Raw genomic sequence first — 24,500 nt, forward strand, 5'->3', positions numbered from 1 at the left:
TCTGCAAATACTAACAAAATGGCAGCGTTCTTACAGTGGAGAAAATTTGTCTTCTTTGATAAGGATACGGTGAAGGACCCAGATGACAATGGGAAAAACTTTCTTCTCCCAAAAGGGATCTCGGCTTCTGACTCCGGTCGGGGTCATATCGTTCTCGGAGATATCCTTAAATGGCAACAGTTAGCTACATTAGCTGATGTGATGCTAGCTTGCTGATAACTGACGCTAAATAATCCAGAATTCGTGAAAGTAAAATTTAAATTCAGGTAATGTAGAGCATATCTTCGAGATAAGTAACTATTGTCTTTGCAGGGTATTGAAGCAGTAGGTTGTAGGCGGCGACAGAGTTAGGCTGGCTTCGTTTTCTGCGCCATATCAATCTACATGCAAATGTATACGTTATCGTTGAAGTTGAGGCTCGACTGCTTGTCTGAGACTCCACGAACCCTCGTGGACTTCTTTCCGCCCTAAGCTACATTTTACGTATTTCCCACTTAATCTTTAGCTTTACTGGGAACTTGTAGTTAGTCATCGTGTTTATTCCAGCAAGAAAAAGTAAGGGAAAAGCCGCGCAAAGTTCGTAAAAAAAATAGTATACAACAGAACGGGTTGACAGGCACACCAGCACGTTAGATGCTAATCGAGCTTATTATAACCGCCTTGCACGGGTATCCGATGGAGACCCACAGGGCTTTAGAAAATGATTAATACTGGCCTAGTATCCTCCTATATCCATTGTATCTACATAAATAATAATATTGCATTTTTTAATATGCACCTTTTAAGACACACCTTGGAATGAAAATGTGTTTTAAGACTGGCTTTTAAGATGAATAGATGTTAAATAAATGTTGGGAATGTGGTGCGGGAGACAGCTCCAAAGATTAGGGGCCACTCAGCTGAGATGTTCAGAAAATCATGAAGCTGCAAGACTGTGGAAAAAGTTCAATTAAGAAGCAGAATCTTACAATTGATTCACTATTTTACATGATGCCAGTTGAATGACAGGAGTACACATGGTCTCTGAAAGTGTTTCTGGTAATGACATGAGCACCTACATTTTGGAAAGTTTAAGGCAATAGAGGTGTCTGTGGTCAGCCAGAGAGGATGGATTTACTGTAACCAGAGCATAAACAAGAGCTGTAAGGGATGGGCTTAGCCAACTACATAAATGTAAATCTCCAGACGGTCTGATATCATTTTAACCTGGAAGGGAGGAAAGATTAGAGAATTTCAGCTAGGGCAGTGCGATATGACCAAAATCTCATATCCCGATATAAGACATCTATCTTCCTGATAATGATATAAATCACAAAAATGTAACATTTTCTGTAAATTCTGTGAATCTCGGGCAGCTCGACTTGCGTGAAGTGTTTCCAGCTGGGCGTTGTTTACCTGGAGGCCAGTGCATGAAACGATACATTTTTAGACAGAAGTTGTAACGGCTGCCATTTTTTGTGTAAGTATTTATTACACAGCGTGCTGCGGGGGAAAGCCTGTTCTAACGTTTGAGTATAAGGTTAATTTTTTAGCACCTGACGGCTCTTTTTTGCTTCTCATCTGTAAATACTCGGCATATTCTTTCACGTGATTCAGTTTATTTTGAAAAGTCTCAACAGGATCTTGAGCTTTATTGTGAAAGGTTTATGTGGAAAATAAACAAGCGGACACGGTTTTACCGTCTTGTTGCTAACGACAACGCATAAAAACAGGCGCTTGTCCGTCCATAGTGTGGTTATATTAAATATAAGAGAAAGAGAGAACTTTAAGAAATTAATATAGCCACTACAGTGACCATCAAAACGATGAAAACATATTGCCGTAAACAGTTTATTTTGCGACACGAAACAAACGATAGCAAAATGAAACGATAGATGTTTTTATATCGTCATCCGATATATATCGTTATATCGAACAGCCCTAATTTCAGTACACGTAGAGATTTTTGGTTTCTACTAGAAGAACATCTGTTTTAGTGAGAGAAAAAGTTGAGACAGCGGAACTCGATTGAATGGCCAAACAGAGCTGGGTGTCATTGGCATAGAAATGAAATTGTAGCCCGATTGAGTAAAAATCTGACCAAAAGATAAATAATAAAATGGAGATCTAAGAAAGAGCCCTGGGAAACACCACTGACAACTGGAGCAGCACAAGTATGGTTAAAATCACAAATGATCTTATGTTTCTGTGGCTGAAAACGAGACTGCAATTGTTTAAACAGGTTAAACATTGTTTAGTAAGGTGAAAGTAAGTTTTTCTTTTGAAAGAAAAGGTAGTTAAGGTGAAAGGGTCTGCACCAGGTTTCTCAAGTGTTGGAATTATCACAATTGTTTTAAGAGCGGAACAGTTAAATTAGACAAGAGTGAATAACGTCAGGAGAGGGGATAAACAGGACTTCCACTTGAGTTGAAGTGGGTTAAGATGACAGGCAGAAGGCCTAGATTTATTAATAAATTCAGATATTTCCTCATCAGTCACAAGTATGAAACTACAAAGGAAAGGAGTAGGACACTTTCACAATATAACTTGGAACCAGGTCTTGATGAATAATATTAAAATAAAATATACTGTGCATATAGTATGTAAGCATGTACATTTATGTAAGTATATTGAAAAGAGAAAAGGATGGGGTATTTTTTTTTTTTAATTAATTTTGCAGCAATTTTATAAACAGCTTTTTTGTATTTTAGAAATCGTTTTGTAAATATAATTATCCTTAACCTTTGTAGTGTTACATATGGAAGGTAAGATCTGGCTTTTGATGCGCTCCTTGCAGCTGATGTCTTTTCAGGCCTACAAGTTGCGAGTTACACATCTCTACCAGCTTAAGCAACACAGCATCCTTGTGTCAGTGGGTCAGGATGAACATGGAATAAACCCTGTAGTAAGCCTGATGTTTCCCAGAGAAGACTCATTTTCAAAACACACATACAGAAACCACTGCTAAACTGAATAATTCTTATTTCTTAGGTAAAGGTCTGGAACCTGGACAAGAGGGACAGTGGAAATCCTCTCTGCACTAGGATTTTTCCTGCAATTCCAGGCAACAAACCAACTGAAGTTTCTTGCCTCAGTGTGCACGAAAACCTGAACTTTATGGCAATTGGTAAGACTCGAAGAAAGGTTCTTTTGGTCTACTGACCCAGTCGTCATTCTGAAAGGTTATAGCAGATTTTGTGTTTCCTGGCAGGCTTCACAGATGGCAGTGTGGTTTTGACCAAAGGTGACATCACCAGAGATCGTCACAGTAAAACTCTGACTCTGCATGAGGGAGCTAGCCCTGTCACTGGCCTCGCCTTCCGCCAAGTAGCAAAAGTTACCCATCTGTTTGTTGCCACCCTGGAGAAAGTCTACGTAAGTCACCATGTGCTATCCAGAAATGAGGACCATCCTGTGCAATATCTCTGAAATGTCAATTAATGAAAGTGACCTAACAGCCGCTACATTCCTTCAAAGTTGAACACTTTGGCATTTGCTTTTCAGGGCTCTAGACTAACTTTTAGCCACGGTTGCACTGGTGCGCCTAACAAAAAAAGTTAGGCGCACCAGCACAAAAGTTAAGTCACACCCAAATTTTTCAACTGCATCGCTTAACACCGCAGTTTTACATGTTCACTTTTTTGTGGGGAAAATTGCTGTCCATACAGACAATATTCATTTGTAAATGATTAACTAACAATCTTGTCAGCACAACGTTCTTTATTTGGAGCACAGTTCTACAAGAAAGATAAGTTACTGAAAAAGTGCTTGTGCTTAAAGTGGTTTGGCACTCTTTGGTAGTATTGTAGACAATGTTAAACTTAATCATCATCTCTGCCTCCTCTGATGACCTGTTTGCTGATTTGATTCAATTTTTCCTCAGACATACAGAAATATTATAATTCTGATCATCTATCAGTACTGACACTGTGAGACTTCATCAGGGGTGTGAGCATCACAGCAGATGCTTTTGTGTCAAAGTAACTGAGGATAAAACAGAAAAACATGAAGCAGAGTTTCCTGGCCTGGCTTTTTATAGCATATAACCTTAAAAATATTCTGCAATTTTGTATCATTTTAAAAGTATAGTTTCTTCAGTATTGAACAGCAGAAATTAGGCTCTCTTGTCCGAGGCTCATTTGAGTTATAAAAAAAATATATATAGACAGCGGCCAACAGCGCTGTAAACAACGGTATGAATAATGCCGTTTTGCTTTGTGGTGGAAGCAAAATAGCAGAAGTCAGAGCGAATTAATGAAGACATTTATCAAATGTGAAGCGTAGTTTGGATCTTCTTTTGCTGCTGGTTCAGTGAATTTTGGTTGGAGAGAGACAAAACCTGCAGCTCAGAATCTAGCGCAAAAAAGACGTAAACACAAAGGGCGAACCCACCGACGCATCAGAATCAGTGAGCTGTCGGCTTTCAGCCCCAACGGCGTGTCCGTGTACTTGCCGTCGGGTGAGAAAGCTGAATAAGAGAAAGCTGATTCTGATGCGCCGGGTCCGCGCTCTGTGTTTACGTCTTTGTGTGGAATCCGTTTACCTGCTCTCATTTGCTGTTTGGTGGTTGTTGAAATAGTTTTGTGATCTTTAACCTCAGATTCTGGCGTTTCTGGCAAAATACATTTATATTTAAAAGTTGATTCAGGATTTAATGAATCGATATCGCTTTATTCAAGCTACTCACCTCTCTCTATCCACCTGCACTTTCGAACGTACACACGAAGGACTACAGAAATATCTGGACCACGGCCAATCAGAGAGGTCCCGCCCCTGACTATCTCTGATTGGTTTAGACCACGATAGGGGCATAATGTGTGTATGTTGTTGACCACACGGAGACTCGAACAGCTGTTGGTTGCACCGGTGTGACCTAGGATGCTTTTTTAGTCGCACCATTGAAAAATTTGGTCACATTTGCAACCAAATTGGTAGCACTCTAGAGCCCTGCTTTTATGTAAGATTTAAAAGTGAAGGTTTACATTTACTAATATAGAAAAAGTACAGGACCCACAGTTAAAAAAACAAAAAAAACAGTCTGCTGAGCAAATCCTCCTCGCCATCCGGAGGTCCAGATTAAAGGATTGGGCCTTTGCAATTTGTGTTCTGAAACTGTGGACGAACTACCCCTTCAGATCAGGAACTCTCCCACATCAGCTGCTTTCAAAACCCATTTGAAAACTCATTTTTATTCTCTGCTTTCAAATCAGAATGAGTTCAGACTACTTTTATTTGTGTTGTTTTTTACTCGTGCGTTCTCATTTTATCTTATACTGTTATTTTGTTCTATGATTTATGCTGTTAGAATATATTACATGTACAGCAGCGGTCCCTGACCCCCGGGCCAGTCATTTGGTACCGGGCCGCGAGAGTTGAGGCTCGGGTGTGAAATTTATGGTTTTCAGGGATTTTATTGGTTTTTTAATAGTTTTTATCGTTAACTTGGTTTCCCTGGGTCTTTTCCCGTGTGTTATGAATAAATCTTTTTTTTGGGGGGGGGGTACTGGTTTTATTTTGTTGCATTTGTCCGCGAGACCTTAAAGGGCAGTTCGTGAAAATATTGTCGGACATAAACCGGTCCGTGGTGCAAAAAAGGTTGGGGACCGCTGATGTACAGCACTTTGGTCACCAACTGTTGTTTTTAAATGTCCTGCAGAAATGACTAGAGTTGAATTGACTGTCAACACTGTTACATTCACTTTAGTAATCTAGATATGCTCGTCTGATCCAGACAAATTTGTTTTGTGCTTATTTAACCAAAGAATGTTCGCCAATATGCATTAGGTTGCTAAGAAAGTTTAATCTTTCACTTTTGTGCCAAAGATTAAATATGGTTTTTGTGATACTATGCAATATCTATAGCACTTAGCCATCTTAAGAAGTTGATTCAATTCACCTGTATATAGGATGGAGAAAAGAGGAGGTAGAAGAAAAATTTCATCCAAGTGATGTCTTCAGAGTTATTAAAAGAACAATCAAAATCAGCACTACTGCATAGCTTTCAGCCACAAGATCAGTTTCATGATCATTAATATGTCAGTTGTCATGACCTTAAGTCATGAATACTATTTGCATATAGTTGGGGGATCACGGTATTGTAAGATGGTGAAAGATGTACCCTTTGTCCCCCTCAGTGATTCAGAGATTGTTGTTTGTTGCCCATTGATTAATTTCTTGGATTATTGAGCGTGTATCAAGACACATACCCATCTATTATTGAGTGCCAGATTGTGCAGAGTCTGTATTGTCTTTTCAGTGGTTTACTGATGCAGCTTTGTTCCCACTGGGGATTTAATTGGTCAGTGATCTTGATGTTCTGTCATTACAAAGGCTGACAATCATCATGTGGAGCCAAAAAGAACACATGCAGTAAACGTGGTGTTGATGTTGTCTAAATGTTTTTATTGTTCATAAGAGTTGAGATTATTTGAAGTATTGGACATTTAAGTGATATTACACAAAGGTGTGCTCATTTCGGTTTTATATTGGATTACCTTGTTTATTCTATAGGTTTTAAAGAGAATGTTCTCATAGTTTGAAGGTGAGCATACAGTCTTTCAGCTGTAGAGTGTTATTTGAAGTACTCTTTGTCATCTTTATTTGTTTAGTGTTACACCCTGTCCATCAAGGAGTATCCAAAAGTGGAGCTGGATACACATGGCTGTGCACTGCGCTGCTCATCCCTGGCAGATCCATCCCAGGATTCTCAGTTCATTGTAGCTGGTGAAGAATGTGTGTACCTGTATCAGCCTGATGAACGAGGGCCCTGTTTTGCTTTTGATGGACACAAGCTATTGGCCCACTGGCACCGTGGATATCTGTTTTTACTCATAAGGGATGTAAAGTCACCCAACAAGTAAGAACAGGACTGAAAGAATGAGGTGACAGTAATATTCGCGGAGTATTTCATCTGAAAGAAGAGAATATTGAATTTTAATATTCCGTTATTCAAAGCCATCTTTAAATCACAAATCTTAATTCAATAATCCATATTCATCAGGTGACTTACAAAAATACATGTCCTATGAGACTAATGATTCTATTCATTTTTAATTCAGGACATGCTTCAGTAGTGGGGAGAGCTCGCCATCAGACAAACAGCTGCTAACTATCTATGACCTGGACAACAAATTCATTGCCTACAGTGCCTCTTTTGATGATGTCATTGACGTGGTAGCAGAGTGGGGTTCCTTCTACATTCTGACTAGAGATGGAAAAATGTTTGTTCTCCAGGAGAAAGACACACAGACCAAACTGGAGGTCAGTTCAGTGTCTGTAACTGCTGATTGAGGACTTGTTTAAAAGCAGTGATGAACAGTGAATTGAATCATCTATAAATCTAGTTATTCAGGTAGAATAACTTTTACCTGAATGTTTGTCTTTAAAGATGCTGTTTAAGAAGAATCTGTTTGTGATGGCCATAAACCTGGCTAAGAGTCAGCACCTGGACAGTGATGGGGTATCAGATATCTTCAGACAATATGGTGATCACCTGTACCTCAAGGGGGACCACGACGGTGCCATTCAGCAGTATATTCGGTAATTGCATTTGCCAGGACTGGAACTTACTGGATGAGAATGAGTTTTGCCATTATTCAAAGGCTCAATTTATTGAAAAGAGTGCAAAGATAGCAAGTGCTGAAATTGAGAAATTTTATTATTGAATGATGATATTATTATTTCTTAATTTTCAAGTGTTTTAATCACTAAACATATTTAGTGATATATACATTACAGATCAAATGAGCCATTAATAAAATCCCTCTTAAAAATACATTTTCCCACACAGCACCATTGGGAAGCTGGAGCCATCATATGTCATCAGGAAATTTCTAGATGCACAGAGGATCCACAATCTGACAGCCTATCTGCAAGCCCTGCACAGGCAGTCACTGGCCAATGCAGATCACACTACACTGCTGCTCAACTGTTATACCAAGCTCAAGGACAGTTCCAAGCTGGAAGAGTTCATTAAGGTGACTGACTGGTGAACGTGAGCACTGATGTGTTGGGCTTTTGATGATTAAGACTGCTATTTAATTCGGACTGTCATTAAAACCCAGATTGGCAAGAGTCAATAATGGTTGGTATATCATAAATGTGTTGTCTTCCCACACTACTTAAACAGAGCAGTGAAAATGAAGTACACTTTGATGTTGAAATCGCCATCAAGGTTCTCCGGCAGGCTGGCTACCACAGCCACGCTGTCTTCTTGGCTGAGAAACATATGCACCACGAGTGGTACCTAAAGATCCAGCTGGAGGACTTGAAGGTACAAATGTTCAAACCTTTCTTTAGAGATAGATGTTCATCACTTCTCTGGGCTACTAGGAATTGTCCTGTTCTTTTTTTCTTAACCCTCCCAAGGCAGGCGTTGCCGATTTGCAACAGTTGAAAACTAACAACCTGATTACCCCACATACATATTTTATGAGTTTTTTTTACTCAGAAGTACCACTGCAGGACTTGGTTGTGCATTAGCAACAAAAACTTAATTTGAGCCTGAGAGGGTTAACCTTAAAAAGCCATCCAATGCAATGCAAAGGAACTAACGTTTTCCTTTGGCAAACATTGCAACTAAGAGTCTTTCAGTTCTGGTCTGGAAGATTTTGGTCTGTTTTTCGTTCAACGTTTTCTGTTTCTATGACGTTCCTAGACTGTCTTGACTTGCATTCACTGTTTTTGTGCTCTTAGATTTGAGATGTTCTTCAGGTAAGGCATATCTTGGATTTGTGTTACGATCACTGTGATATTTGCTTTCAGAATTCTTCCATTCCACTACAGGACTTCTTTGCAAAATGGATTTACTGACGCTGAATTTTTGTTATGAGTGGCTCCCACAAATTGGTTTGCTATGTTCATAGCCATAGTATTATATTCTCTAAGCAGTGCTACACAACTGCTTAGAGCAGCTCATGGCTGATTATTATTGATATAAGGTGGTGATTAGTCAAAATAATTTTTAAAGCTAATTAAGACCTTTTAACATTGTAAAAGTTATTTGTGAACTTGTGCACAGTCCTGTCCTTTTTGCCCCTCCACTGTAAAAGGTTAATCAGAATCAGAGAGACTTTATTTATCTGAAAGGGGGAATTAAGATAAGGGCAATTAATGAGGGGTAGTGTCCTCACCCAACCTTGGGCGGGCAGTGTGGACACCCGAAGGAGGCAACGTAGTATTATCAAATTCATTTCATAGGTGCATCTACTATTAAAAGCTCAAACAAGTTGGAATTTTAGTAACTTTAGTGTCTGTAAGGTCAGATGTCAAGTTTTCTGAAAATCTTGTGAATGCAATTACTCAAGAAGAAAGTCAGCTAGAATTTTGGAATTTATACCACATCAAAAATAAAATATAAATTACTTAATATGTTAAATACTAACTCTCTTTCTAATGGAGAGTGGATATTTGGCAGAGAGTGGCAGCTGGATAGTGTAGTGGTAAGACTACACGTTTTTGGAGCGGGAGTTGCAAGTTCGATTCCCACCCAGTATCCAGTAAGGCTAGACCCCTCTTGCTAACTAAAAAAAAAAGCCCTGGAATGGCATGGCTACGTCTGCAGCCTGTCCGCAGTACGGACACAAGAACATTTCAGTACACATTGTACTCTGTATGATACTGTATGTGACAAATAATAAAAAGCTTGTTGTTGTTATTTTCCCACAGAATTATCAAGAAGGGCTGCGCTACATTGGGCGTCTGCCTTTTGAACAAGCTGAAAGCAACATGAAGCGTTATGGCAAGACACTGATGCACCATGTCCCTGAAGGTACCACGCTCCTCCTGAAGGGCTTATGCACTAATTACCAACCCAGTGGAGACGCTGCTGAAAAAGACAGCCTGGACAGGAGTGTGGTCAATAAGGTCTCTGAGCAATACTGTTATTCTCCTAGATAATCATTAATATTGATCATAAATTTGAAGTGTTTATCAGAAATATTCTCCTCACCTACTGTTTGTATTTTAGGCAAACTCGGAGGAATTCATCCCGATTTTTGCCAATAACCCTCGGGAGCTCAAAGCCTTCCTGGAGCACATGATTGAGGTGGACCCCCGTTCTCCCCAGGGTGTGTATGACACACTACTGGAACTACGGTTGCAAGACTGGGCACATGAACAAGATCCTGAGGTCAGTGCATAACATTTAGACAGTTATACAAGCTGCCATGAAGATTTTAAAAATCGAGTGTGATTGTCATTTCAGGAAATTTTTTTTCATTTACTTGTTTATTTATTTTAAACAAGGAAGAAATCCTTATAATAAACTTTTTTTATATGGATAAAAGCGTTTCAATAAATATTTAGACAAAACAAACCTATATGGAATATTATAAAAACTTGTGGATTGGCAAAATGATTGAAAATGTGATCCATTCTTAAAAATGTACCAAAAGAAACGGAAACAGATTCTCATGAATGGAAATATAGAGGGTTTGTAGCAAGACGCAAAGGACTGGTTACGCTCACAGTTCTTGTATAGTGCTTTTCTACTCTGCCTGAGGACTCAAAGTGCTTTATACAACCTCATTCACACCAGCACATTTTTCTATTCTGAAGTGCTTTCTATCTAACTGATCTAACTAATTGATGCATCGGAAACCGAACCACCAACAGATTAGTGGATGACATGCTCTACCTCCTAAGCCATCCCAAAAATAAATCTTTAGACAGAATAACTTCTACCAAAATGATGCAAAGACAAAATTCTAGCGTGGGATCCCCCCCCCCCCCCCAAAAAAAAAAAAAAAAAAAAATCATGATCATAAGTAGTGCTGGGCGATATGGAAAAAATGTTTATCACGATATGAATTATTTTATATCACGATAACGATATATATCACGATATACCACCTGACCTGTGGTCATCTGGAAAGTATGCAGTCTGTAAACAGCGAGTGGAGAGGGTGCAGTCTTTGATTTGAGTTACCGTAAAGCATGTCGCAAATCCAGGTGCACGTAAAGCAGCACCATGTCGCAAAACCACAAGACGGAGTTTCTTTGCGAAAAATATCATTTTTTTTATACTTTATTTTCTCTTGCATAAAGTTAAGGGTATGTATAGTGAGAAGACAACACTAATATATTTGCCACAGGCTATTAAACCCTTTAAGACCTACCATAGAACCAAGTCCGCCAGAGCTTATCTTTACATTTTACATGCTGTAGTGCCATTTGTGGGAGCATTTCAAGTTGCTATACATCAATACAACCGTTATAGCCCAAATTTTAATAATATGTATGCATTAAGTCCATAGTAACTACATAAATTGCAAAAAGGTGCAATAAACTACAAAAAAATTGAAAATCGTTTTTGTTTTGTTTTTTTAGATATATTTCTAGTTAGAGAAATTTAAGAGGCTTATCCCTCAAAACTGTAAATACAAAAAGTTGCACAAAATAGTTTCCAACCACGAGAAATTTATTTTGAGTGTGTTCATAGTTTTATGTTTGAGATACACTAATTTTTATATACTACAGGAAAAATGAAAATAAATAAATGCAAATTTGCAAAAACACAGCATGTGCATCAAAATAAACTATTTCCAACAGTGTAATTTGACTTCCAAGCATCCCAGAAACTATACAGAAAAGCATAAAGTCAAACATGACTTTTAAAAACACCAACATAGGCTTTGAAAGTAAAAAAACTACATTATCCGCGAAAATGACGTCACTTCCGGTTTTGGACAGGTAATGGCGGACATGCGATAGTTCGCGCTGACGTCTATTCCAATGTAGGAAGTGCTATGAACAGCTGATCGGATCGGCAAAGCGTGTTTCTGGAATATTATGTTTTTGTTGCTGCAAGTCTGGAGTATTATGTTTTTGTTGCTGGAAGCGCTTTTTATGCAATTTTTGCAAAGCTATATGTGGAAGGAAACCATGACCTAGGACAAGCTAATGGAATAAGATGTAAGTACAACTCCTACGGTTTCATATGCAAAAAAAATAAATAAAAATTATTGCGCTAGCTTATGTGGTTCCAGTTCTACAGGGATTTAAAAATAGTTAGGCAAAACGGAGTGTGCCTGCTCCGACCGGTTGTAAAGGGTTAATGATATATTTTATGTAATAATTTATAAAATTAGGGTTAGAAACGATAGAAACGATAGAAGACAAATGGCACGATAGACACTTTTCTATCGTCCACACGATATATATCGTCATATCGCCCAGCACTAATCATAAGCGTGCCACATCTTCTGTTAAACATGGTGGGAGCAATGTTACGACATTGAAGACGACGAAGCATAAAAACCCTTAAAATAAACCAATATAATATGAAAACAACAAAAGATGTTCGTAAATTACCAAAATATGACCAAAAATAACGTTGGAAATACTGATAAACTACGAATGAAAGGTGTGGTGCAATTGCCATGTATTCTGAATGATGCATGTTGTTCGAAAATTGACACCAAACACGTCAATGACAAAACAATTAGTTGTCTGGCCATCAACCCATCAACATCCCTCTCACCAGCCACCTCTTCCATCTTATCCAGGGAAACATGAGGTGTTCCCATGCCAGTCAAGAGTTGTAATCTCTACAGGCTGTCCTAGGTGTCCTCCGGGGTCTCCTCCTGGTAGGATGTGACAGCCTTAGCTGGCTCCTTTCGATGTTGAACAGGAGTAGTTATACAGCGGTCCCTCGCTATAACGTGGTTCACCTTTTGCAGCCTCGCTGTTTTACTGATTTTTTTTTTTTTTTGTGTGTGCAATTTTGCATGCTTTTTTTTTTTTTTTTTAACAGCACATTGTGTTCTGTGTCCTGATTGGCTGTAGACCAGGGGTCACCAACCTTTTTGAAAGTTAGAGCTGCTTCTTGGGTACTGATTAATGTGAAGGGCTACCAGTTTGACACACACTTCTGAAATAACAAATTTCCTCAATTTAACTTTAATTATATGTTATCATTAATAATTAATGATATTCATCTATGTAAAGACACTGATTATGTTAAATATTTTTCACCATAATTATAAAGAATGCAAGTAGGAAACAAGGTGGGAAACAGATAAATATCAATATGCAACACTTTATTTCTATCAATCGCTGCAAGTATTTACATTTTGAAGTGATCACTTCTACAACATTTTCACTTACCACTAACACATTTTAACAAATCATGCACTGTTACATACATTATTTTTGTATGTATGTAACATACAAAAATCAACTTTCACATTTTACAGAACTTTTCACCAAATTTGCAGCATTTTAAAGCAAATTATCATATGTTACACTTAACAAACACATTTGTTTTTCAATAATTAAATTCAACTTTGACATGACACTGTAATATTGCCACTGAGAACATCTAATATGGCTTTCTTTGTCTGTTAGTGGGAAACCTAAAGCATGCTGTTCACCAGTGTGTTGTAATCTGGGGTATAACTTGACACTGCAACTCTGAGTGAGTCTTGCAGATGTGCATCAGAGAGGCGTGTTCTGTGTTTGTTCTTGATGAAGTTCATGTCAGAAAAAGCTGATTCACAAAGATAGGTTGAACCAAACAGGCTGGCAACTTTCGTAGCTGATGTGCATACACCACTGTACTTTTCTGTGTCAACAAGGCACCAAAAGTTTGGTGTACCCTGATAGGCTTTGAGGTGGAGGTCATTTTGCAATGTTACAATTTCGATTTCCACCTGTCCAGCATCCAAGCTGAACACTGAACTTAGTTGCTCAGCAATGCATGTTGTGTCCACATTCATGAAAGGATTGGAAATGAATGACACGCATGGCTCAAGCTGATCAAGCTCACAAAACCTATTCTCAAACTCTTGACCAAGTCAGTTTATGACTTGAGTGTACTTTTCTGCAACTTTGTCAAAAGTCTCAGATGCAGAAGCATTGTCTTTCAGCACCATCTGCACAGAGGGAAAGTGCAGCACCTTTTCCCTCTGTAAATGCACAGAGAAGATGCTCATCTGGGCTTTAAATCCATTTAAAGCACTAATCATGTCAGCAACAGTCTTACCTTTGCTTTGCAGCTCACAGTTCAAATGGTTCAGTTTCCCAGTAATGTCCGTTAAAAACGCAATGTCAAGTGTCCACTCAGTGTCCTCCAGCAGAGATGTGTCTTCCCCTTTGGATTGCATGAACTCTTTGATTTCACCCAAAAGTGACAAAAAAACGAAGCAAAATCCGTCCCCTGCTGAGCCATCGGATTTCCGTGTGTAGTAGCAGGTCACCATATTCAGCTGACAGCTCCTCCAATAGCACCTTGAATGTTCTGTGCTGTTTAGCTCTGGAGCGGATGCTGTTTATGATTTTCACGATGGGAGTCATGACGTGCTCGAAGCCGATCACCTTCGCACAGAACGCCTGCTGGTGAATGATGCAGTGGTAATGCATGACGTTTGGGAACTCTGTGTCACCTTTACAGTGAGCGATGAATCCTGCATGTCGGCTGATCATAGGAGCTCCGTCGGTAGTCACTGATATCAGCTTTTCCAGCGGTACCTTTTTCTTTGCAAAAAACTCCTTCACCGCGTTATAGATGTCAACTCCCCTTGTAGTTGTCTTTAGCGGCAGTAGTGTCAGAAGTTCCTCTTTTGTGGAGAAACCATCAAATACCATCCGGATAAAGACCATCAGCTGTGCTGTACTGCTGCTGTCCACGGACTCGTCACACTGGATGCTAAACCACCTGCACTTTGCCAGATCCTGATCCAACTGATCGGCCAAGTTCCCAGACATAGCCGACACTCTTCTAACAATTGTAGTTGCCCCCAGCTGGACATCGGAGAGAGCGGAGATTACATAGTTTCCATATTTCTCGTCTTTAAGCACAGTTTTTGCAATTATCATCATTGCTTCTTTGAAAACCTTCCCGTCTAAAAATGCCTTCTTTTTCTTAATCATGAAATGTGTAGCTCTAAATGAGGCTTTGGTTGCTTTTTGGGAGTTTTTCACTGGTCTCGTGAAAAAAGACTGTTGTTTGCTCAAACCTGCCTTTAACTCGCGGGCCTTTTCCGCTCGCAGTGTGCTGCCCTTTGGGTAGTTAGCATGGTAGCTTGTGTGACACGTTCGGAAATGTCTCTCCACGTTGTGCCGCTTTGCCGTTGCCACAGTCGCGCCGCAAATGAGACACGCATGAATCTTTCACAGTGGTAAAAAAGAACTCTTCCTCCCATTCACTGTGAAAATGATATGTTTTCTTTCTTTTTTCTGCCATGTTTTCGTCATCTCCTCACCTTTGCTGGTCTTCACGGCAACTGTTTCCGTGGAGACCAGCTAGCGCTGATCTAATATTTAATAATAAATATTTTTTATATATAATATCTCTAGCAAATTGACACCAATGCAATTGTGATTTTTAAAAAAATAGCAACAAAAAATAAAAAATTGATGCAGCTTACTAGTAAGTTGTTATGGTGAGCTATTTTTAGAACAGGCCCGCGGTCGACTCCTGTGGTCCTCGCGGGTGACCTGGTGCCCGCGGGCACCATGTTGGTGACCCCTGCTGTAGACCATTGTCAATCAATCTTGTGCCATATCTCCTGCACAGTACAGAATGTGTTCAGCTTGTCAAATTTACATAAATCTTTGATCGCTAGCAGTGTGACTATGAAGTGCTGTACTGTATGTTTGTAAGTTTTCTCCCCAACAAACACAACAATGTTGACAAAACGTTTTGCACCGTCAAAGGCACCTGCGGGTTAGACTAACAGATTCATGGCGTTTCTCAAAAATGATGCTCCATCTTCATCTGGTCGCAGATGGCTGCATAACAGTTAGGATACATCATTTTACCAGAATTGTGCATCAATAAAAAAAAATTAACAATTAGATTAAATGACTAGTACATCTAGTAACAACAACGACAATTAGTCATCTAGTCAACTAGTCGCACACTTCTCTAGTTTATACATCACTATTAAATTTAATAACTCTTAACTTTAATAACTCTTCAATTGAATTCAAATGAAGTGTTCAAGGCTATGCTCTCTGCATAGATTCAGTCAAATGCTGCGAAACGAATGGGTTAGCACTTCATGGTGCAAAAGGATAATGACCTAAAGCGTTATACAAAAGCTACCCAAGTGTTTGGTCACCTGATCTCAATCCAACAAAGCATTTTTTTTAGTTACTGAGGAAAAAACTAAAGGCAGCAACTGAACTGTTAACTGCAAAACACTTGAATCAATTTTATACATATTACATTTAAAATAATGTTATTTTGTTCAGAAAATGAGGAAGTGACTAAAACACTTTTAACTCATAAACATTTCACGCAAAACTTTTGTTAAACCACTTGAATTAAAGCAGATAATCTGCAGATCTGAATGTTTGATTAAAAGTTCATTATAGTAGTGTTTAACAAAAACAAACATATTACATTTCAGTGCATCGAGGCAACTGCTGTGTGCATTTGACGTTATTCTAATAAAACTCAATATTTATTGAATATGTAATATTCTGCTTCTCATTCTGTTTTTCTGTTTGGCAGAGAAAAAAGGTCCTGCAGGGGGAAGCTGTGTTGCTACTGAGGAGTGACAACACTGTGTTTGACAAGGCCCTTGTCCTCTGCCAGATGCACAACTTCAAAGAAGGCATCCTCTACCTGTATGAGAAAGGCAAACTGTAAGTGAGCAAACAGTCTGAATACTTATCAAGCACCACCTCACAACATCTCATTGTTCACTGTTTTAGTGTGATAGGTAAAACCGAATGAAAGCTGTAAGATGTGTCAGTATCAGCAGAAGCCAGTTTAGTTCAGTAAATAAAGTCATTGTGTCACTGTTTGTGGTTGAATATTAATGATGCAAATGCACTCATTATGAGTTAATTTGTGTTTTAAACATAACCCTAACATGTTATTGAATCTAACACAGTAGTAATATGTAATAATGATCATTTCTAAATCTGGGTCTGGATTCAGATATAGTGTAGGTATAGTGCATGATGCAATCTTTTCACCAGAGCCACCTAACTGTGGGGAATTTTAGCCACGAATCACTTAAAAAGACATTCAGCTTTCATCAATATATCTCGTCTAACGAGGTGTAACAAAACATTGGATCATTGTTACACATCACTGAAGGATGCTTTATCAATAAAGGATGCTTTATTATACATCCTCAGCTTATGTGTACGTCAGCAAAAGATGCTTATGGGTCACTCCTGTTACCTACCTACCTTCACTACATGTTGTACTGTGTATGATTGTGTATGTGACAAATAAAGGTTGTTTGTTTGTTAGTGATCCTGCCTGTGTAAATTTACTGCTTATTTATAAAACCGATGTAATTTACTTGTTCCAGTCTCTTGTGAAAACATGATAATTCCTTTCAAGCTTTTAAGTCCAACCCCATACTTGGATCTTCTCTTTGGGGTAATGGTTTGGATAATTATCTGTAAGAAACTGAAACTCATTCCATCAAATTGATAAATGGTCTGACTTGTGAGTTACAGCTGTACCAGCATGGCTGCATACCAGACAGTTAGAGCGATTAGCTGATTTAACTTGACTTTTTCCTTTGTATAATGTCCTTCCAGATAAAGTTTTAAAATTGCACAAAAGTGCCCCAGCATGCATCAAATCATAGCTAGGATGTCCTACACAATGTGGTAAGGATTGTTTGTTGTACTGACTTGCACTGTGTTTCCAGATGACATTGTGATCTGTCATGAGAGGAATGAGTCATCTCTCATTTCTTTTTATTTTTCTAGAAAAAATTGAAGTACATTGGTCCCTCGTTTAATGCGGGACTTACGTTCCCTAAAATAACCTGCGATCGGTGAAATCCGCAAAGTAGTCAACTTTATTTTTTACAATTATTACAGGTGTTTTAAGGCTGTAAAACCCCTCACTACACACTTTATACACTTTTCTCCGACAGGCACGAACATTTTCACACACAGTATAGGACTTCAGAGTCACACTGCTAGCGATCAAAGATTTCTGTAAGTTTGACAAGCTGAACACATTCTGTACTGTGCAGGAGACACAGCATGGAGGAGATCGATTGACAATGGTCTACAGCCGATCAGGATGCAGAACACGATGCACTGAAAAAAAAAAAAAAAATTGCACACACAAAAAAAATCAGCGATAGGTGAACGGCGTTATAGCATGGGACCACTGTATTTGCAGTGATTAACCTTAAGTCAATATTTGGCAAGAGTACTTTTGTTCTTTACAACACAGCCTGAACTGTCTTAGGCAGACTTGTCACTTCTTTAAGTAGCCTTCAGGAATAGTTCTTGAGACCTCTTGAAAAATTGTCTGTACATACCGATGATGATTTGAACCAAAAAAAGAAAACCACAAAGGAATTCATCATAAAAAATGTCCTATAAATATATAAGACTCGCAGGCACTGATTTTGAGTCCAGCTCTTGTGCAGTTTGGCATACTTCAGCCTTTCCATTTCCCTTCCTTAAAAATGACTTCCTGGTGATGGTGAGGAGGATGGCTCTAAACAGAAGCCCTGTTGATTTCACAATCAATTGTTTTTGCCCAAATTATGGTTATTGATGATTCTGTTTTGACACATATGAAGCTACAGACACCAACAACCACTGTGAAACAATATAGCATCTATAACTGCACCAAAGAGTAAAACAGTGAAATGTGAATTATTAAATATTAGGTCTCTCTCTTCTCTGTTAGTACATGACTTAATAATTGATCAACAAATCGATTTATTCTACCTTACAGAAACCTGGTTACAACAGCATGTTAGCTTAAATGAATCAACACCCCCAAGCCATTCTAACTATCAGGGGACTGGCAACAATCTTCCCCTCCAGCTATTAATAAACCAAAGACCCAGACAGTTTTAATTAATTTGAAAGCCTGATGCTTAATCTTGTCAACCCCCCCAAAAAACAGTTTTATTTGCTATCTGTCATCTACCTAGCCTTTACTCAGTTTCTACCTAATTTCTCAGACTTATCTGACTTAGTGCTCGGCTCAGATCAAATAATTATTGTGGGTGATTTTAACATCCATGCAGATACTAAAAATCACAGCCTTAATGTAGCTTTTAATCTTTTATTAAACTGAATTGGCTTCTCTCATAATGTTAAAAATAAAAACAAAAAACAAACACATAGCACTTTAATCAGACTCTAGATCTGAATATTTAACAATATTCCCCAAAAACCCTCGTTTGTCTGATCATTTCCTAATAACATTAAAATTTACAATAATGGATTACTCAGCAGCGGAGAGTACTTTTCATTACAATACACGTCTTTCTGAAAGTGCTGTGTTGCTTATATAAACTCACACTTTAAAGCAGAAATGTTGTCTCACTCATTTGTAAGATGTTCATGTAGCCTAGAAAAATAGTTTGTTGCTCTATTTAAAAAGAAAAAAAAGCCCTGCGTAAAGCTAGAACATCTTACTATTTATCACTAACTGGAGACGTTTGTATGCAGGTACCAGCAGATTATGCACTACCACATGCAGAATGAGGAGTATGGAAAAGTAGTGGAGGCCTGCAAACGTTATGGGGACCAAGAGTGTTGCCTTTGGGAGCAGGCGCTGGGATACTTTGCCAGAAAGGAAGAAGACTGCAAAACTTATATCAGTGAGGTCCTACATCACATTGATCAAAACAACCTGATGCCTCCATTACTTGGTAAGTACATTTTTATCTTCATGCATTGGTTGTTTAGAGTGTGATCCACACGTTACAGTATAGGTTCAGGTAAAGATCATGTCAGTTGAATGTAATTTTAAAGGTGTTTGCACTGCATCATATTTTATTTCTTTTGTTGCTGTAGTGGTGCAAACATTAGCCCACAACTCGACAGCCACTCTCTCCGTCATCAAAGACTACCTCATCAACAAATTGCTTAGAGAGAACCAACAGATTGAGGATGATGAACGGAAAATCCGACAGTATCGCGATGAAACGGCTCACCTTCGCTCAGAAATCCAGGAGCTCAAAACAAGGTTGGTCACATAAAGGATGGGATTTTCTGTAAACGTAACTCTTTCATAGCTAATACATCAAGTCCATGCCTATGAGTATTTGGAAAGTAACAATTATTTTTAACCCTGCTAAGAGGGTTTATGTGATTTGCTTGGTGTGTATTTGTCTGACTCTTTTTCAGCTTAGGGGGAGCTACACAGTCTCAGACTGCTCTTTGTTCATGATGTGTTCATGTGTTCAGCTGATGCTGGGAAGAAAAGTGTCCATAAATATCAAAAACTTCATCAGATAGGAATTTTGCAGATCTCACATTCAGGTCATTTTCTGGGACATTTCCAAATGACTTGGAGTTGATACATTTCTCAGATATTTGCTCCATTCTGACTGCTTCCACTGTGAACTTTACTAAATTGTGTAAAAATCCAACTGTAGCTCTGACAAACTGACCTGATGTTCGTGTAATGGTGAGGAGAGTCGTGTCTGCTGCTATAAGGTCCTAAGCATCTGAGGGAGAATACTGAGAGAGAACAACCTGAACTGTGGTGTCATGGTCGCCAAGCCAATCTGTGTCTATGTGCATAAAGATTAATTTCGCATCACTCATCACAATCTGCAACTTTGTCATTTACCAGAGAGAAGAAAAAAATGAGGTTGAAATAATACAGTTTTGACACACTAGAAAAAAAATTGGCCCACATTGCAGAGACACACATTCAAGCAGACCTAATTGGACAGCTCTTTGAAGAGATTTAAAAAATGGCAGCCATGAAAATGTACAAATGTGCATGAGACAGTGGCCTGTAATATCATGTCTGCTTTTATGGACTGGTTTATACAACTTTTAAAAATGCCGTCCCTCCATTTTCTTTGATGTTTTTCTACTTGTTGTTTTTTTTTTTAAGCCTCAAAAAGGTATGGCAGCTGCAATAACATGCCAAATCCCACCGTTACACCTGCTTTATTTTCAGTACTTGTATGCTTTCAAGTAAGTGAAATCTGAAATCCCTGTAAATTGCCAAATTCTTTGGACTTCCTGCTGACTTCAGCTGCTGCTTGTTTTTGTTTCTTTCTGCTATTTTGACTTCAGTTCAAAAAAGAGAGGAATATTTGGATCATTCCATTTATTTACCTTGAAATGTGCTTGAGTTGCTTTCACTGTGTTCACTACAGCTGATGTATTGTGTGATGAAGTGTTATTGGCTTTCCATCTCTTATGTGTCTGCTAGTTCATTTTAGTTTCATATATAAATTTGTTGTTTATAAGTGTAAACAGAGGTTTTCATATTGAGGTAAATTGTTTGAATATTGTTGAAGAAGTCTTTTATTGTTGACTTTGACAGTAAAACTTGTTTTCTGAACGTGGTCACATCCTATTTTCCAGGTGTTTTGGTGATGCGAAACTCTCCCCCTTAAGGATTTATTGATTTTTGTGTCACACTCTTTGTCTTTCTCCTACTCTGCTCCTTCTCTGTTTTAGCTTGTGTAAAAAGTGTTTACCCCCTTTTTGATTTCACTTTGTTTTTGCATATTTGTCACACTTACATGTTTCTGAGTGAGTACAAAGATAACCTGAGTAAATACAAAATACAGTTTTGAAATGATGATTTAATTAATTAAATCACTACCAAATGTGAAATCATTAATTGTCTGTAACCACATTTTTTGAAAAGATGAGTTCAGTTTCACTAGACACACCCAGGTCTGGTTAGTGAAACACCTCTTAAATAAAAAGAAAAAACACTTAAATGACAAAGTAAAAGTTCACAGAAGGAATAAGTTAGAAAGTTATTGACATCAGTCTGGAAGGGGTTACAAAGCCATTTGTAAGGCTTTTGGGATTGGAAAACAGACATGGCAAAAATGGCAGAAACCCACTCCTTGGAACAAAGACTCATTTTACACGATGATCTCAAAGATTTTGCGGAAAATACTCTGTTGACCGACAAGAGAAAAGTTGAACTATTTGGAAGGTTTCTGCCCTATTACATCTGGTATAAAACTAACACAGCATTTCACAAAAAGAACATCAACAGCAGTTACTTTTCTATATGGCCAGGTAGGTTTGGATAGCTTTTTTTTACCCTGATAAATTAAATAATAATTTAAAATTGCATTTTGTATTTACTTGGGTTATCTTTAATAAAATTAGTTTGAAACCTGTAAATCTGACAAATATTCAAAAGATAAGAAATCAGGAACCAGGCACCTACTTTTTCATAGCACAGTATATCAACACCTCTGTGAACAACTTAAAAATTCCTTTAAATAGTTACTATGCGCAGATTGAGTACTTGTAATGAACTTCTGATGTCACGATACAAGCACAATTTTGTATCTGAGAACTAATTTTCCCATTGAGATTATGAAAGTAACTGAAACTGTTAATGCCGTATTTTTGGTAAACCCCTCAAATTAAACTCAAAAGTCTGGATTCCAGTCACATCTCGATCATGTTGATTTCTATTGTAAGATGTATGAATCTTATTGTAGTGTACAGCAGCAAAATAACAAAGAATATTGTCACCATCTATTTACTTATGCACCCAACTTATCTCTTACTGCTCATGTGAGTAGAGTGCTGTAGAGTTATAGAAACTGCCAAGTATGACCATAAATCTTAACCTTAATATTTCCACACAGTGCCAAGATATTCCAGAAGACAAAGTGTAACATGTGCAACAGCCCGCTGGACCTGCCATCTGTTCACTTCCTGTGCTGCCACTCCTTCCACCAACACTGCTTTGAAAGCTATGCTGAGAGCGAGGCGGAGTGCCCAACTTGCACTCCAGAAAACCGTAAAGTCATGGACATGCTGCGTGCCCAGGACCAAAAACGCGATTTGCACGATCACTTCAACAGACAGGTAACAGTAAGTCGTACACCAAAAGCCAAAGAACGTGTTCATGTTGAATATGTGCGTGGTCTGCTTTAATATTGTCTAATAACCTGCTTTTGTTATTTAAAAAGCTTATTTGAACACTACAGGAATATTGGAAAATACAAGTTTTCTTTTGTCTTTGCTCTGGTTTACAGTTACGCAGCTCTAATGATGGATTCTCTGTGGTAGCTGACTATTTTGGCCGAGGAGTCTTCAACAAATTGACCCTAGTTACTGACCCACCTGGCAGCAAATCTGTAGGGAATCTGGAAGTCAACCTGCAGAGGGACCTTCTCATCCACACCAAGAGAAACAGCTAGAAATCTTGTATTTACAATCTCAATTTTACCTGAGAGGCTACATCTTATTCAGGTTCAGGACAAGATGCTACATGTGTTGCCCCCTTTATTTATCAGAAATTAAAGCCACCTGCTTTTAGTAATTTTGATGGTCCTTTTTACATAATTGTTTCAGTTTGGGCCAATGACTGGAAACTGCCTACATTTGTGTTTTAAAATGGTCATACTGTGATTTGAATAGTCACGTGTTGGAGGCTTTAGCTAATGCATGTATGTGTATGTACTGTCTTGCACATAGCAATCAAAAACAAGTCAGCCATTGATCTTTATTGAAATTACGCCTGGCACTATAACCTGAGCATTACATTTGAAAATAAAGTCGTCATTAAGTGTTTCAGTGCTTCCTGACATCTTTTGTGTTGTGTGCTCTGTAACCTTTAAACTGTCAACATTGCTCTTTGACATTACTGTTTATGGCATTCTGAGTATGTAGACCAGGGGTCCCCAATCCCAGTCCACGAGGGCTGGTGTCCCTGCAGGTTTTAGATCTCACCCTGGGTCAACACACCTGAACCACATGATTAGTTCATTACCAGGCTTCTGGAGAACTTCAAGACATGTTGAGAAGGTAATTTATCCATTTAAATCAGCTGTGATGGATCAAGGACACATATAAAACCTGCAGGGACACCGGCCCTCGTGGACTGGGATTGGGGACCCCTGATGTAGACGTATGTTGTTCGCTTTGAAGTGTTCATCATTTGGACTTGGCACACAAGCACCTTATAAACCACTATTCTTACATCAGGTAGTAATTTGCAACTGACTTCCATGCATGCATGTGGATTTCTATAGGGTATATATTAAAATCACACATGAACACATTAAAACCGCCATTGTGAGAGCAAACAACATAAAGTTTATTAAAAAATTGACAAAAGTGAGGAAAAAACAGTTTATTACATGGAGGCACGTGGCGTGCTCACGCTTTACCTGGAAATTGCGTCATTCCGGATACGCCCACTATCTTGACGTGTAGCAATGGGATCGAGATTTGGGTTCAGGATTTCGCGTGGACCAATCACTAAGCAGTGCGTGGAACACGGTGGGCAGGCTCTAGCGTTACAGTGGGACCAGTCGTCAAGACGGTGGAAAGTAATTACCGGAAGCTTAGAGGTGTCTCCTTCATAACAAGAGCACATAACTAGTTCAGCTCCTTTAATCAATAACACCAACTTTATACGACCCCCCTGCGAAATTATAAAATGTCAATGATAACAATTTTAATATATAAATATAAATGTGTTCTTTATTTCCAATTCAATCAACTGTGGGGAAAAACTAATAAATTGCGCTCGGTCGCTTTACCGTCAGTCTTCGATTGGTTTTCATCCCAAAAGGTAACCGGTTACAGTATACTTGGTTTTAAGTAACTTGACCACAGTT

General features: G+C 38.5%; 1 protein-coding gene across 1 annotated transcript; it reads left to right on the forward strand.

Moving 5' to 3' along the window:
• Positions 1–23,448, forward strand: vps11 (VPS11 core subunit of CORVET and HOPS complexes). The gene is made up of 16 exons (XM_063486711.1): positions 1–160; positions 2,736–2,884; positions 2,971–3,106; positions 3,191–3,354; positions 6,588–6,835; positions 7,038–7,239; positions 7,367–7,518; positions 7,769–7,955; positions 8,108–8,251; positions 9,646–9,843; positions 9,947–10,108; positions 16,439–16,572; positions 19,378–19,580; positions 19,726–19,897; positions 22,518–22,740; positions 22,911–23,448. Exons 1-16 carry the CDS (start codon positions 19–21, stop codon positions 23,073–23,075), a joined length of 2,781 nt encoding a protein of 926 aa, XP_063342781.1. The 5' UTR covers positions 1–18; the 3' UTR covers positions 23,076–23,448.
• The last annotated feature ends 1,052 nt before the right edge of the window (positions 23,449–24,500 follow it).

The sequence above is a fragment of the Pelmatolapia mariae genome, linkage group LG10_11 (genome assembly GCF_036321145.2).
Source record: "Pelmatolapia mariae isolate MD_Pm_ZW linkage group LG10_11, Pm_UMD_F_2, whole genome shotgun sequence".
Lineage (NCBI taxonomy): Eukaryota > Metazoa > Chordata > Actinopteri > Cichliformes > Cichlidae > Pelmatolapia > Pelmatolapia mariae.